At 48.0% G+C, this 15,130-nt stretch overlaps 1 protein-coding gene across 1 annotated transcript in view; it reads left to right on the top strand.

Moving 5' to 3' along the window:
- Positions 1-3,559: 3,559 nt before the first annotated feature.
- TSC22D1 (TSC22 domain family member 1) overlaps positions 3,560-15,130 on the top strand; it is an 82,461-nt gene continuing 70,890 nt past the window's right edge. Inside the window, exon 1 of the mRNA XM_066581863.1 lies at positions 3,560-6,820. Coding sequence (XP_066437960.1) covers positions 4,185-6,820 — 2,636 coding nt within the window. The 5' untranslated portion in view covers positions 3,560-4,184. The remainder of the gene's footprint in view (positions 6,821-15,130) is intronic.

The raw sequence follows: 15,130 nt of genomic DNA, 5'->3' as shown, positions 1-15,130 counted from the left end.
GCGGACAAGCCGCTTCAAACCGTTCACGCGGGATTTGAAGCTGCCTTTCCACTGCAGAAACCTTGCAGAATTTCCGTGCAGTCCCACTGCGGACATTCCTTGAGATTTCAGCGGGATTTCCACCCAGCCTAACAGCGGACATGTTGGAGAGAACATGGCAAGAAATGGAGTACTGACTGGCTATTGTTCATGCCAGCACTGGGACGCAGGTAGAGGTTTACTAGTGTGCAAACAAAATGATGAGTTGTTCTTACACGAGTTTCATTTTCCTACCATTCATAATTTCTGCTCTGCAAACTGATAAAATGTGGGAGGTTTGAACGGAACACCTTAATGACAACACGCAGGGCTTAACCCTTTGATGACCAGACATTTTTTAATTTCTATTTTTCGCAGTGCCCTTGAAAAGCCATAAGGTTTTTTTTCCCCATAGACATAGCTGTATGAGGGCTTGTTTTTGTGGGGTGAGTTCTATTTTTAACGGCACCATTTAATGTACTATATAAAGTATGTAAACAATTTTTTAAAAATTGCTAAGTGGACTGAAATGGAAAAAAAGTGTAATTTTTTGAGGTGTAGTTTTATGGCGCTTGCAGTGCAGTAAAAATGGAATGTTTTAAAAGCAAAATTTGGCTGATTTTAATTAGAACCTTGGATCCTACACACCTTAGTTTATTTGGAGGCCCTAGCCTCAAATACAGGCAAGTCTACTAGTGTAGGACCCCATTGGAGGAGATTGTATTGTTGTTAGCAGATGGAATCTCACAATTTGATTAAAATGAATGCAGCCGCCGCGTGCGTTTGTGCACTCTACTCTGTTCACGCGGGGACCATTAACGATCATAAAGTTATCTCCTCCCCTGTCAATAATGGATAGCTTTAGATTTTGATACAGCCCCTTTAAGCAAACTGACCATTAAAATAATTTTCTGGGTCAGGGTTTTTGATGTGGTAAACTTCTCTGTCCTTCAGATGAATATCAGTTGTACTTCCTAGAGCCGTGATTAGATAAGAGCCCTTCTGACATTCTTCAGTTCATATTATGGTGCTTATAAATTTTCATTAGCTGAATTGGTGTGAGCAACATAAAAACATGGAAGATTGGCGGCAGAGAAACAGCAGCATCCAGTCCATCTAGTCTGCCCTTATATTAGTTCTGTTACTTTGTTACATTTTGTAATGTTTATTTACAAAGAGAACACAAACAATTAAATGGCGCTTACCTGTCCACAGGCCTGGCGATCCAGTGCTGCAGCCTCACGATTCTCCCGGTCTCTACTGACAGCAGAAATCAGGTGACTGTTGCCTGCCAATCAGAGGCTGCAGTGTCATCACCTGTTCTCCTGGCATCAGCGCTTGTATTCTGGGCATCATGATGCCAGGAGTTCCGAACAGTAAAAGCAACTGTTGCTTCTGATTGTCTCCTGACTTCCACTGTCTACAGAGATCAGAAGAATTACGGGGCTGCAGTGTTGCATCCTGATGCTGAGGACAGGTAAGTCCATTTTATTTTATAGGTTTTAACCCATTTGGCTTTAATTTTAAAAACTTAATTTGTAACTGGAGAATAACTTGAATGTGAACAGTATCCAATCCAAGACACTTGTACTTGTACTTACATATGAATAGGGTTGCCACCTGGCAAGTGATTTACTCTACAGGCCGGTTCTGGTATATTAATGGCCGTTAAAAAATAATCGCCTAGTGTGAACACCTCTAGGCAGGCAGCAACCGTCATCAAGTGCTGTCTAGACTGGAGCGTGACTGTGAGGTATAGCATTTAATGATGTGATTGTTGCCCAACTGGAGATACAAGGGTAACAAAGGCATCAAAAGGAAGACTATTACTGCTGGGTCCGCTAAGGGGGAGGGGGTGACTATTATTGCTGGGGCCACTGATACAACTAGGGCCACTAAAGGGGGCACTATTATTACTTAGGCCAATGTGAGTGGGCACTATTACTATTGGGGCCCACTGGAATAATGGAGGTAAAAACAAACATTGTGGTAAGCCATGGCCTTAACCTCACCCCAAACCATGCCCCTTTTACCTTGGCCAGTATTTTTGGTGCAAAGGCGGCAACCCTATAAAATCACTGGGTGATTTTCGCCATTTTACCACTTTTTAGCACACGACTTTATAAGCTATATACTGTATTGTGCAGACACTGATTACTTCAGTTACAGTGCATTCACATGAACGAGTTTCTCACGTTGTGAGACACACAAAATTTGCGCTGAAATAGACCCCATCGTGGTCTATTTACATGAGCAATTTTTCTCTCTCAGCGATGTTCAATTTTTTTGCGAGTCCGCAGAAATCTCATTTTTAACAATGGGTGAGAAAAAAAATTGCATGCAAGTGCGATTTCTGGTTTTTCCTATTGAATAGGCGTGATTTTCACACTTGTGAAAATCACGTGTTCAGTGATACGATTTTCTCCCAAATCACACCACGCTCGCAGTGAACATCGCAATTTTGCAAGCGGCCAGATGTCGCACTTGCTTGCGTTAATGCATCCTGAGGGTGCCTTCACACGGCAGTGAAAAATCGTGCGATTTTTGTGTGTTGTGAGTCGAAAATACAACCCAGTATTTGCAGTGGGTGTGACACCGAAAAATAACAGCCTGTTCTATTCTCCCACACGCGTGTCCGTGTGCTGTGGGAGTCGCTCCTGAGAATGTTGGGCACGTCACCCGTGTGAATGCACCCTTAGGCTGCATTCACACAGGTGAGCGCAATATCAGGCTGAGAAACTTAGAGCAATATCGCGCTTGCCAATGTGCAAATTTCACGACACAAAGAAGCAGTTTTTGATTAAAAATTGCATTGCAGGGCTTCCGTGAAACTGCGATCTTCACGCACGTATTAGGATCGCAAGTGTTTGCATCGACTTCAATGGGAAACGTCGCACTTGCGTGCACATCGGACCGTCTTTTAAGGTCCCATTGCAAACAATAGGCGAAGTAGCGCCCAAAGTTAGGACGTGCTGCGATTTTTCTCGTCGCAGCAAATTGCTTGTGCGAATAAATCCTTTCAAATTAATGGATTTCATATTCATGCGCATCGCACAAAACTGGCGCGCGAATTACGCTCGCGTTAATAAGCCCTTCTGCGAATGATCTTTCCCCGACAAGTCTCAGGAAGCCCTGCAGTCTGCCTGCTCTCGGTATGAGTCACCCTATGACGCTGTAGATGGCCCCCACACTGCGTCCATACACAATAACCCCCCAACGTCTTCCCATGGCGTCACTGTCATTCCTCCCTCCACGTGTCCCGGCCATTGCACAATGGGCTATTTCTATCCGCCTTGCCCCGACATTCAACAAGCAGGACACGTCTGCATGACTCCCGCACTGACGTCACCCCCTCCGAGAAGCCCGAACGCTCCCGAAACCCTCGCCCAGCGTTCGGCTATTTCCGCCAAGCTTCGGGCGAGCCCGCTGCGTCACGCTCGGCTCTATCCCTCCCCCTGCAGGCCGCTCAATCTCGCTACAAGCTCCTGCTGAAGTCGCAGTGCGCATGCGTGGCGGCCATTTTTCCCGACTCTCCTCCCCTCAGTGAGCTGCTTCCCCGGCTAACAGCCGCCGTCCTCCAATACGGTGTGAGATTAAGAAAAAGGGGGAGGGAGGCACAGGCGCCGTGTAACAGGGAGCCCAGAGACTGCGAGAGAAAAGAAAGGCAGAGTCACGGGGGATAGAAAACGGAGAGAGAGGAGTCCATGAGCCGCCGGCCTCCTCACCACAGCGACCGTTGAGCCGGACTTAACCACTTGTTCCGGGGGAGGGGGGGACAGCCGCAGCGGCTGCTATCTGTAGTGTCTCCTTTCGCACTCCTCCCCCCGGTGTAGAGGATGGGGCCGCCGCCGGGCCCCGGGCAGCAGCAGTGTTGATGACTGTCAGTGATGGCCGCGTCCAACGGCCGCATCCTCGTCATCGTCTCCCGCCTGGTCGCCCCGGAGCCGGCGCTGAGGACTGATCTGTCACCCCAGGGACGGTGCTGATCACCGGGGAGGCGGCGGCGTGCCAGCACTGGGAAGTGACACTGCGCTCCTCACATCCGTGTATTGTGGAGCGGGCAGCCCCTCGTCAGCCCGCCGGCCGCAGCGGGAGACAGCCAGCACGTTTGGAGGAGTGAAGGTGGGTGGGCTGAGAGGAGGAGGATCACCATCCCCACCACCACCATGCACCAGCCGGATCCATCTGCAGACCTGACTGGCAGAAAGATGGCGCACCCGGCAGATGTCCCCAGAAGGGGCAGTGGGACCAGTGCTGCCCTGACAGGTGGGCACATGCTGGCACCTGATGACTACCCCTCTCCCCTGCTGGTGCCACCACCTGCATCCTCCTCCACCCCCGGCCCTCAGCATCCTCCGCAGACCTTGAACTTGATGCAACAGCCGGGGGTGCAGCAGCAGCAGCAGATGAAGAAGAAAAGTGGCTTCCAGATCACCAGCGTGACCCCTGCCCAGATCTCTGCCAGCATGAGCTCCAACAACAGCATCGCCGAGGACACCGAGAGCTACGACGACTTGGACGAGTCGCACACGGAAGACCTGTCCTCTTCCGAAATCCTGGACGTATCCTTGTCCAGAGCTACAGATCTGGGGGGTCCGGAGAGAAGCTCCTCGGAAGAGACCTTGAATAACTTTCAAGAAGCTGAGACGCCTGGCGCCGTTTCTCCCAATCAGCCGCATCTTCATCATCCTCATCACTTACCTGCTAACATCCAGCAGAATATCATGATCAATGGGAATGTGCACCATCATCTTCATCATCCTCACCACCACGGACTGCCCATGCCTGCCCATCATCACGGCTTACCCAGTGCCTCTGTTTCTGCCACGTCTGGGAAGTTGGCTCCTCAAGGAGCTGCCGCTGCGGATGCTACAGTCGCGGCAGCACCTGTTTCTTCTTCTGCTGTGCCTGCCGTTGCGGGGACTCTACCGCCCATTGTGCGTAAAGCCAGCGGGCCCGTTAGCGGTACAGCAGCCAGCGTTAATCCTCCGCTGCCCGCTAGTGTCAATGTTAGCTCCACCAGTGTGACCAGTACTAGTAATGTAAGTGCTGTCTCTGGGACCATTAATCCACATTTAGGTTCTTCTGGCAATGGGACTATTGCTGCATCTAGTATAGCGAACAATGTTGCCCCCGTAGGGCCAGCGGTAGTGGCACCGGCTGTAGGGCAGCACCAGACGGCTCCTTCGGCGGCTGCCACATCTAGGTTTAGAGTTGTCAAGTTAGACTCCAGTTCGGAACCGTTCCGCAAGGGCAGGTGGACTTGTATGGAGTTCTATGACAAAGAGAACGCAGCAGCTGCTCCAGAAGGGGCTGCTGTCAACAAAGCAGTGGAGAGCGTTAAACAAAACCCACTTGAGATGTCGTCGGAGCGAGAGAGCACCAGCGGGAGCTCCGTAAGTAGCAATATCAGCACTCTGAGTCACTACACCGAAAGTGTCGGAAGTGGCGAGATAGGGGCACCTGCAATGCAAGGGTTTCAAGCGCTGGCACCTCAGCAGATGGACTTCAGCAACCCTCTTACCCAGAATGTACCACCTTCAAGTATACCGCAGAGTGTTTCACAGTCTCAGCTCGCACAATTACAGATGCATTCACAGGATGCCACTTACTCTCCCCAGAAACAAGTGGGACAGGCGACTATGAATGCCCCTGTTGGTGTGCAGCCGGCTACTGTTAACATACTTGGCGTCCCATCTTCTGTAGGGCATCAACAGCCAGCAGTTTCTACAATGATCCCACAACAGTTGCCATACCCTCAGCCGGCGCAGCCCTTACAAAATCTGCCTACTGTCCAACAGCAACCACCAACGATACAATATGCACATCCACAACCTGCTCCGACTCAGATGACTACTGGGCATGTCATGCCAACTAATCAGAGCTCTGTTCCAGGGAACCTACCAGACTACATCCAGCACCCACAGATACTCCAGACGGGGGTTGCACCTGTACAGTCGGGCTCAGCAGGAGTGCCTAGTGCTCCGGCATCAGCACAAGTTCTGCAGGCGCAGATCCAGTCTGCATCAGCACAAGCTCCGCCAACCTGTGTAGCTTCGACACAGACTGTGGTACATGCCCAGGCACCCATACCGGCAAGTGGCGGTCAAGTTGTAGGTGTCAACCAACAAGGAAGTCTCCCAGCACCGGTACACCAGGTATCTACCAGTCAAACTACACCAACTGTTATGCAGCAAACTGCTCCTCAAGCGGTACTGCCACCCACACAAGCGATACAGGTTGGCGCTTCTACTCATCCACCTCCTGGCATGATTGCACCTCAGAATACTTTGCTCCCTTCAAAACCTCCTACTCAACTTATTGAACCCGCTGCTGTACAGGGAATGCCCAGTCAACAAGTACCTGCAGTCAGTCCTTTACCAACGGCGACCAATGTGCCAGCGGCGGTTCAACAGCTGGCGACAAGTATACCTACTGGAATATCTCCTGCACCTACCACCCTGGGCCCACCGCCACCGACTCTTACTCAACTTTCTGCACCACAGAATGGGAATTTAGTCCAAAGTGGAACTCAAGCTCCAGTGATTGCAAGTTTGCCAATTGCACAAAATGTGCCCCTTCATATGATTGGCAGTGCTGGTCAGTTCTTGGCACCATCTCTTATTCAATCAGTGGCTAGCCAGATAGAAGATGCCCGGCGTCTGATGGAGCACTCGGGCCTGCCGCATGGTGGTGAAGGGTCTTCTCTGGATAGTAGCGGTGGCCTTCACGGTGCAGGATCGTTACTTCCTCTGAAGGCCTTACCCCTGACAACTCCTCTGGTGGATGGCGATGATGAGAGGTGAGAGTGCCAGCGTTTATAGCTTATTTTGTACTGTGCTCTGCGGTGGATTTCCCGTCTCTGCTAGGTTTTCTGTGCCTTGGGTCTTTGCAGTCTGTGAATGCTGGGACCATTGTCCTTGACACATGCCAGGCATCCTGTATTATTCACTTGGTGGAATCTGAATGTAACAATTTCCCTTCTTGTTGCATTTTCCTGTGCTCCCACCCAACCTGCAGCCCCAGCTCACTAGTTTGTTCTCTTGGTCCCATGTAACTCTGACATGAGTTCTGTGTGGGATTGCCTGTGTGCGCTCATGGAGACTGGGACTGTGCTTTCCCCCCTATTCATTGGCTTGTGTAATTGATATGATCACAGCTAGCACAAGAGATTTGTCGTGTTCCCAGGCCTGCTTCTCCTGAAGTGCCGTCATATTTATATTAGCCGCTACATGCGGAGGGCAAAAGTTCAATTTACTCTTGCAGCACCGAGCAGGATCACAGCGTGTTGTCATGTAGGAATTCCTTGCAGCGCTCCCAGGTGGCAACTACAATGGGTGCTAGTGCAAGCAAGAAGTATAATTTTAGACTTAAGGAACCACAGGTGCGTGTGTGTGTATATAATATATATAATTTTTAAATTTTTTTTTTCTTCTCTCACTTTTTCTGTTCTTCAATGGGTTTTCCAGGATTTATAAAACACGGTTGATTTCTTCCAAAAACAGCACCACAACTTTCCCACAGTTAGTATCTGGTATTATAAGTCTACTCCATTAAAGCCAGTGAGCTGTAATACCACATACAACCCGTGGACAGATGTGGTGCTCCTTTTTTTTTTTTCCAAGAAAGTAGCCATGTTTTTCTAGTCCTGGACAACCCTTCCAAGCCTAGAGGCCTGCTGTATCCACATGGATTAAAAGACAATGTTTCATCCAGAAAATGACCTCGCATTTAGAGGGCTTTCCAGTGAAATACTATTAGGATAGGCTATCAATAGTTGATTGGCTGGGTTCTGCCATTCGCGACCGCGGCTAATCAGCTGCTTGAGCGCCTGCTGCCGGCACCGCAACACACAGGTACGGAGTGTAAACTGCTTCTCCAACTCCTGTGTTGTGGCCGGCGCTATTAATTGCAGGGTCTGATTAATATCGATGGGAGCTGCACTGCAGTTACAAGTGGCGGACACTACACACGGGTCGGAGCAGCGTCCGGGGTCCTGAGTGGCAGACCTATGCCGATCAATTACTGATGACGTAGCCTGTGAATAGGTCATCAATGTTTTCATGGGAAACCCATTTAAAATGATGTTTTTATGCTTGTTAATATCCCCCCCCCTTTTTTTTAAGTTGAAAGGTGACACCCCTAATGGACAGCACAGGATCCACCATTCACAATCGGTGTTCACACCTCCCCTCCCTGCTCATTGACCTCTGCACAGATCATGTCTAGAGCAGTCTTCCATAGAAGTCCATGGGTCATCTCTAGGCCATAGTTTCTATGGTCCATGAGGCTGCTGTACAAAATAAGAAAGGTCAGGCCTAGTGGTCAGTGTAAAAACTGCAGCATAGTAGGGTTTTTCTCTTTTTCAATAGATTTTCAAAACCACAATTATTTTTCTCTCCTTTTTTTATACATGAAAACTTTGTTTAAGCAATCGGTCACTTTCTGATGACCCATTCCCTTTAACACACTCCCTTCTGGATGCCTGCACCTCTGCAGGAAGTTTACTACATACTGGGGAATTACTGAAAGTATACAGCTACTAGTGGCTGCAGGTAGTCACCTGTCAGTCCACAGTCTATATATTACATGCTTTTGTTAATTTTAGATGTAATTGGATGACGAAAAAAATAATTTTGCTCCTATGTTTTTAGGCGGCCGAGTGTTGTGTCCCCCCCCCCCCCCCCTTTTTTTTACTTTGGGCCCTGTTGTGTTAGATACTAACGTGTGTGACAGGAAATTAAGAAAAAAAAAGAGTTCTCTGTTTCAGCTGTTGGCTTCTTCCTGTAAGCATTTATATGTTGTGGTTTACTATCTAACATGTAGACTGGGCCATTTTCCACCTGTTTAGAGGACCTGTGATCAGCAGGGCCGGCTGCATAGCTTTACAGCCTCTGTATGGCTATCACACCTCCTTCTTTATACACACCCCTATTGCTCTGTACCGACCTCTGTTACTCGTCTCCCCGCTCTTTGAATATAAGTGGCCAGGCTTCACCGCTCACTGTGATTGGGTGGTCAGGTTTGCTCCACCCACTAACGTCCTCCATTGACAGCTTCCAGATTTTCCTCATCAGTAGTAACAAGTGACTACATTTGTCTTGTTGGTGTTCCTGTCCTCTCATGTGACTTTCAGAATAAGTTGTGGTGTGTGTATATTAGGGTAGCAGTATTTCTGGCCATTATGATTAACATGCATTTCCCAGTTTTCTCCTCTGCAGGCTGTATATCTAAGGCTGCATTCAGACTGCTGTGAGATGTGCCTGAGCTTCTCGGGAACAAGTCCCATTGGACAGCACACAGACATCTGCCGATGTGCTGTCCCTGGTGCTTGGACCTTGCACGTAGCACGTGATATTCTCATTCGGATGCCATGAGAGATTTTTTTTCACATGGACCAACGGTCTTTGTGAAAGTTGGCCTGTCTGAGCAGCCCATCAGACTATTGTGTATAGGGAGAGCTGTCGGCTGACGCAGCCCGTCCCTTTAACTCCAATCTCCGTTCCAGCTTCCTTCCAAGTCATACTTCAACTATATTTATTGTGAAACTCCACAGCGTTTCAGAATAGAGCGAACACGGGCACGCGGGTACATACCTGTCCTGCTGACAGGCCCCCTTTATACCAGTTTTTAGGTGTGAATGATCGTTGCAGTGAGAAGTGGCGTCTCCTAAGTGGATAGAGGGGCATTATTCTCCTGGATATATTAGTTTTTCTCATGTTCAATGAACTGTTGATTTATGCAATGGTCATTGAAACTACACTTCTAGAGAACCTGTTGCCATCTATGAGGACCATAAACTAAATGATGGTGCTCATAGGGCAGGTTCTACGGAGTCAGGATTTTTTTTTAAACTCTTACCCGACTCCCTGTTCCCCCACTGTCACCCATGGAAGTCACCACACAGTGCAGCGGGTTGTGTGAGATTTGTGAACATCTTGGTATATTCTATAATAGCTCAGAGGCTTTAGATTAACCATCTAGACTACATATACGGTCCAGTCTAGTTACTGACCTTGACAACATGATGCGGAGCGTACGCTGGTTGTGTGACATTTACATTGACTTGTGTGTTCCAATGGGACATGGAATTTGCTGTTAATCACAGGGCTTAGTCAAAACTGCTTTTATTGTTGGACTTCCTTTGGACAAAAATGGATGCCTAGTTTTGGGTTACATGGACACCCTTTTCTGAGAATCGTTTTTAATTTATGTACATAAAGACTGTGAAACGATCCTCGAGATTGGTTGTCAATATCAGGTTACTGGGTTTCTGCCTTTTAGAAAGTGGCTGTTTGAAGTGTCTGTGGCACTTACCTGAGTGCACTTCCGCTGTAAGGTGTGTTCCAAGCAGCTGATCTGATATTGACAACCAATCTGGAGTTCACTGCATACTGGGCACAGCGCTGTATATTTCATTGTGGCTATGCCTGGGATAGCAGCTCAATCATTTAAATGGGATTAAGCAGCTCTTAGACCATGTGACTGATGAAAGTAACCTCACAAGCTTCGTCTGAACTGTGCTGCCTCATCAAACTACTGATAGAGCGGTGGATCTTCCCTATGTAAGTGCTTGGAGTCTATCCAACATCACCCCATAAGTGACAGACATGTCTGTCACTGGTTTATGCTGCACAAAGTAGCTGCCAGGCTCCCTCTGAAGCATCATAAGGGCACTTCACATGGTAGCATCTGCTGTGCGCTTTCCTAACCCATGGCGAATACACTTCAAGTATGCAGTGGCCGAATCCATCAAAAATGGTGTGGATTTGGCCTCGTTTTTTTTTTTAATTGTGGAAATGCTGCGGATTTTAACCTCGGTATTTCAAGGGCTAAAATCCAAACCCCCAAATCTGCAGCATAACTAGACCCGCTGTGGGGTTCAGAATCCGCAATGGTTCTCTAAAAGCATTGAGGGCTCATGTCCACGGGCAAAATAAGAATTAAAATCTGCCGCAGATTTTAACTCTTCTCCTGCCTGCGGATCCGCATCCCATAGGGATGCATTGACCACCCGCAGGGTAGATAAATACCCGCGGATGGTCAATAAAAGGGATTTAAAAAAAAAATGGAGCATGAAAAAATCTGGACCATGCTCCATTTTCGTGCGGGTCTCCCGCGGGGACGGCTCCCTCAGGCTTCTATTGAAGCCTATGGAAGCCGTCCGGATCCGCGGGAGACCTAAAATAGGAATTTAAAAGAATTTACCCATCCGGAGCGGACCGGGAAGGTCTTCTCTTCCTCACGGCCGCATCTTTCTTGCTTCAGCTCGGCGGATGTGCCCGGCGCATGCGCGGCACGTCGGCGACGTGCCGGCAACGTGCCACAGCCGTGACGAGTTCATCCGCCGGCCGAAAAAGAAGATACGGCCGTGAGGAAGAGAAGACCTTCCCGGTCCGCTCCGGATGGGTAAATTCTTTTAAATTCCTATTTTCAGCGCTCATGTCCGCGGGGCAGGAGGGACCCGCTGCAGATTCTCCATGTAGAATCTGTAGTGGGCCTGATTTTCCCCGTGGATATGAGGCCTGATTCATTGCAGAAATTTTGCGCAGCGCGTGAAGGAGATCTTAGAAATCTCCACGTCTCGCACTGTAAACGCCGTGGAGTTCCCACTGCGATTCTGAAACGTCAATTCTGCAGCTTTTCTGCCATGTGTGAAAATGGACTAAGGCCGGGCCACACAGCCGTATGTGTAAAACCCTGCATGACCACGTATGGCAGCGATATTGTACTGCGCATGACGGCGTCTCTCTCGTCTTCTTTTTTTTTTACTTGTTTGTTTATATAAATTTCCTGCGCTGTCATTTTGCAATGCACATATATGCGCCGCCCATACGTAACGTGATTGTGTATGAGCGCGTTCATTATGCTCCTGTTGAGAACAAGGGGCTCTTTCACACTTCATACGCAGTAAAATAAAAGATGCTGAGTTCTTTTTTGCGCTTGCGTATTACGCCACTTTTACATGCAAATGGGAGTGAAGCCGCATAAGGCAATGCATTTGATTACCTGCAGATTACCATGTGCCACACGCGCGTACATTGTGGCGGTCTTACACTCATGTGAGCCCGGCCTAATAGTGACAGGTGTAATTCCCACCACGGGCGAGATCGGCGTTGCTTATCTCTACTATAAGGCTATTTACATCCAGGGCTGATTTGCTGTGAAGAAAACTGCAGCTAATCTGTGAAGAAATGCGTATCGATGTGGGCTTCACTATTATGGCAAGTATGAAATCTGCAGCCGGCCCTAAAATCCTCATGCTATCCCCACAAGGTGTGTAAACACTAGGCACTTGTATTCTATGTGATCTGCTATAGAATGCTCTATAAATCCACCCAATGAGTGTGTCCTTATGGTGTCCGTATACCTTCACCAGCTGTCCCTCCTGGCCACTTCTGGAGACAGCAGAAGAAACCGCTGCCCGACCCTTCTGACAGAGGCTGATGATCTGTTACTCAATGGGGAAGGAGTTCTACTGAGACGGCACAACTTGGACAACCCTTTAAAGCGGGTTGTTTGCTTGTCAGATAAGTTTTCGAAGCATAGCTACCAATATCTTAAACTAACGAAATCACCATTACTTGCCTGTCCGCTCCCTTGGCCATCCTGTGCTGCAGCCCACAGTCCTCCTGGGCTTTGTTTAGCAATGAATGCTACATGATCGTTGCAGCCAATCAGAGGCCGCAGTGGTCATGTACCGTTTCTCTCTGGCATCACCACTCTGATGCTGGGAGTCATGATGCCAGGAGAACAGTACCTGACTGCTGCGGCCTCTGATTGGCTGTAGTGGTCAGGTGGTATCTGTTCCTAAATAAAGACCAGGGCGACTGCCGGGCTGCAGCACTGGATCGCTGGGGGAGAGGACAGGTATCACTCCTTTTGTTGTTTAACCGCATTTTCCGCTATGTTATAATTATTGTACAGTGCTGCTGTACGCACTGTTTTATGGGGAGATTCTTCCCTTGAAGCATATTTTTTTTAGTTTTTCAAAAACTTTTGCAATACAGCACCTGTTGGCACGCACAGCAGTGTCTTTTTATTTTTGTATTCATGAAATACAAGACATGAATATAAATGAGAAGTTTGCTTTCTTTCGTGAGCAGATACTGGAGAGCTCTGCCACCAGAATATGGAAATTGCTCAAGACCAAGGAAGACTTTGTAGAAGACCGAGCTGTGGCTGATGCGGCTTCTGATGGCGTCGTGCTCTGTGGGCAGATGTCTGGGTGCCGAGGAGCCGCACCAGCCACAGTCTTGTCTAAGTCCTTCATAGTCTAGAGACGTGGACTTCCATCTGGTAAAGCACTACATTATCAGCTCACCAGCACCGATGAAGCAGTCTACTCGCTCCCATTCAGCGAACCACCAGGTCACTCGACATAGCAGGAGCTCCCTCTTCACCTATTCTGGCTGTGCACTTGCCGCCATATCTTAAATGGGTATTCTGGGACATCTTTAACTTTTGCTATTTATGACCGACGGGGACAGTGTCATTATGGTTTGCGAGGGAAGCGGAAAAAGCTGACTATGGCGCAACTCCAGTTGAATTAAATGGGAACTGTGCTGCAGTACCCACCTGGGCCGCTACTGTCAACACTTTCTGCTTCTTCCACTGATTATAGTGAAAGCAGCATCGGAATCTGTGGGAATCCAAGCACTGGGTCCCCACCCATCATCTATTGGACCACCTGTCAGTCATCAAAAGGAAAGGTTTAAAAATGTCCCGAAATACCCCTTTAAATATCACTCCTTGTCAAATATGCTCATGCTCTTATTATTCTAAGAGGTTTGGATGGTGCAGTAGGCCTAATATCACAGCACAAGGCAACTAGCAAATGTTATTTTAAAGGGCCACTCTGGTGATTTTTTAATTCTTTAATCCTTCATTTAGCAGGTAGTCCCCCAGTATATATGTCGGTTAGTTATTTCTTTGTCTGATTATCTTAGCCCCCCTTTTTTCCCCCAGATGGTCATGTGATCTCAGTTCTGACTAGTCAGGATCTGTTTGGGGATCATGTGTTCATTTTCTAGTCAGGTTCTTAGTTCTTGTGATGCAGTTACCACAGAAATTGGCTACATGGGGTCACAGGCACTTAGTTAGTGATGATGATTATTACACAGGTGTAATAGAGGAGATCACAACCTATCCGCCTGACTATATATTTGTGGTCTGGGGCTTATATAGGTGAATGCAGAAAGTAATGATAATTAAACTGTGTCATGGAATTGATGTGAAACTGAAAGAAACAAAATCGCACATTCAAAATAGTCCCTGGAAAAATGTGTTTTGCTGGAGTGGTCTTTTTAAAGGAATTTTTTTTTAAGAATTCTCTATTGAGGACTAATCCTTAAGACAGATTATCAATACCTGATCAGTGGGGATCTGACTTCCAGCAAGCGCTGTGGCTCCTTCATTGTATACCAGGTACAGTACTGAATTCTCCCTAGTGGTGGTGCCTGGCATTGCAGCTCTGTTCCATTTGCTTTAATGGCACTGAGCCACAGAAAGGCCAATAAGGGTGACCTCGCAGGCTGAGGAAGAGGCTGACTGGTAGGAGTGTTGGAGGTCAGACCCCCACTGATCTTATATTGATAACTAATCCTAAGAAGGTCGTCCGTATTGAAGTCCTGGGTAACCAAGTTGAACTGGTTGCTGTTGGCACTTTACAATCGGCATAAAATATAATGCAAAAAGAAAAGTACCCAGAAATACCAGGGGGAAGAAGTTGCTCCAGGTAGGTAGCCGGTGTATAAAGATGTCGCCCAAGGCTAGAAAAACATGATTTTCTTTTTTTTTTGCCTTTCAAGAACTGCACCGCACTTGTTCACGTCTGGTCCTGCCGCTCCGTCCCAGTTACTTCAGTGGAGTGAAGCTGCAGTACCAGACAGAACCCAAGAACAGGTGAGGTGCTGTTTCTGGAAGAAAGCAGACAAGTTTATCGAATTGTGAAAACCCCTTTAAGGCCGGCTTCACACGGGCGTATGAGCAACTATTTTTGTGCCATGAATAAGGCTTTTTCTGCATGCCTGTCAGTGTATCTTACTTTTTTTTTGTTCTGTAGGGCATTTTTTTGCCATGGGACAAAAACACGTAGTGCTTGAAATGCTTA

Source organism: Eleutherodactylus coqui, chromosome 1 (assembly GCF_035609145.1).
Source record: "Eleutherodactylus coqui strain aEleCoq1 chromosome 1, aEleCoq1.hap1, whole genome shotgun sequence".
Taxonomy (NCBI): Eukaryota; Metazoa; Chordata; class Amphibia; order Anura; family Eleutherodactylidae; genus Eleutherodactylus; species Eleutherodactylus coqui.
The sequence above is the reverse complement of the archived record's forward strand: the minus strand, read 5'-3'. Positions and strand labels throughout refer to the sequence as shown.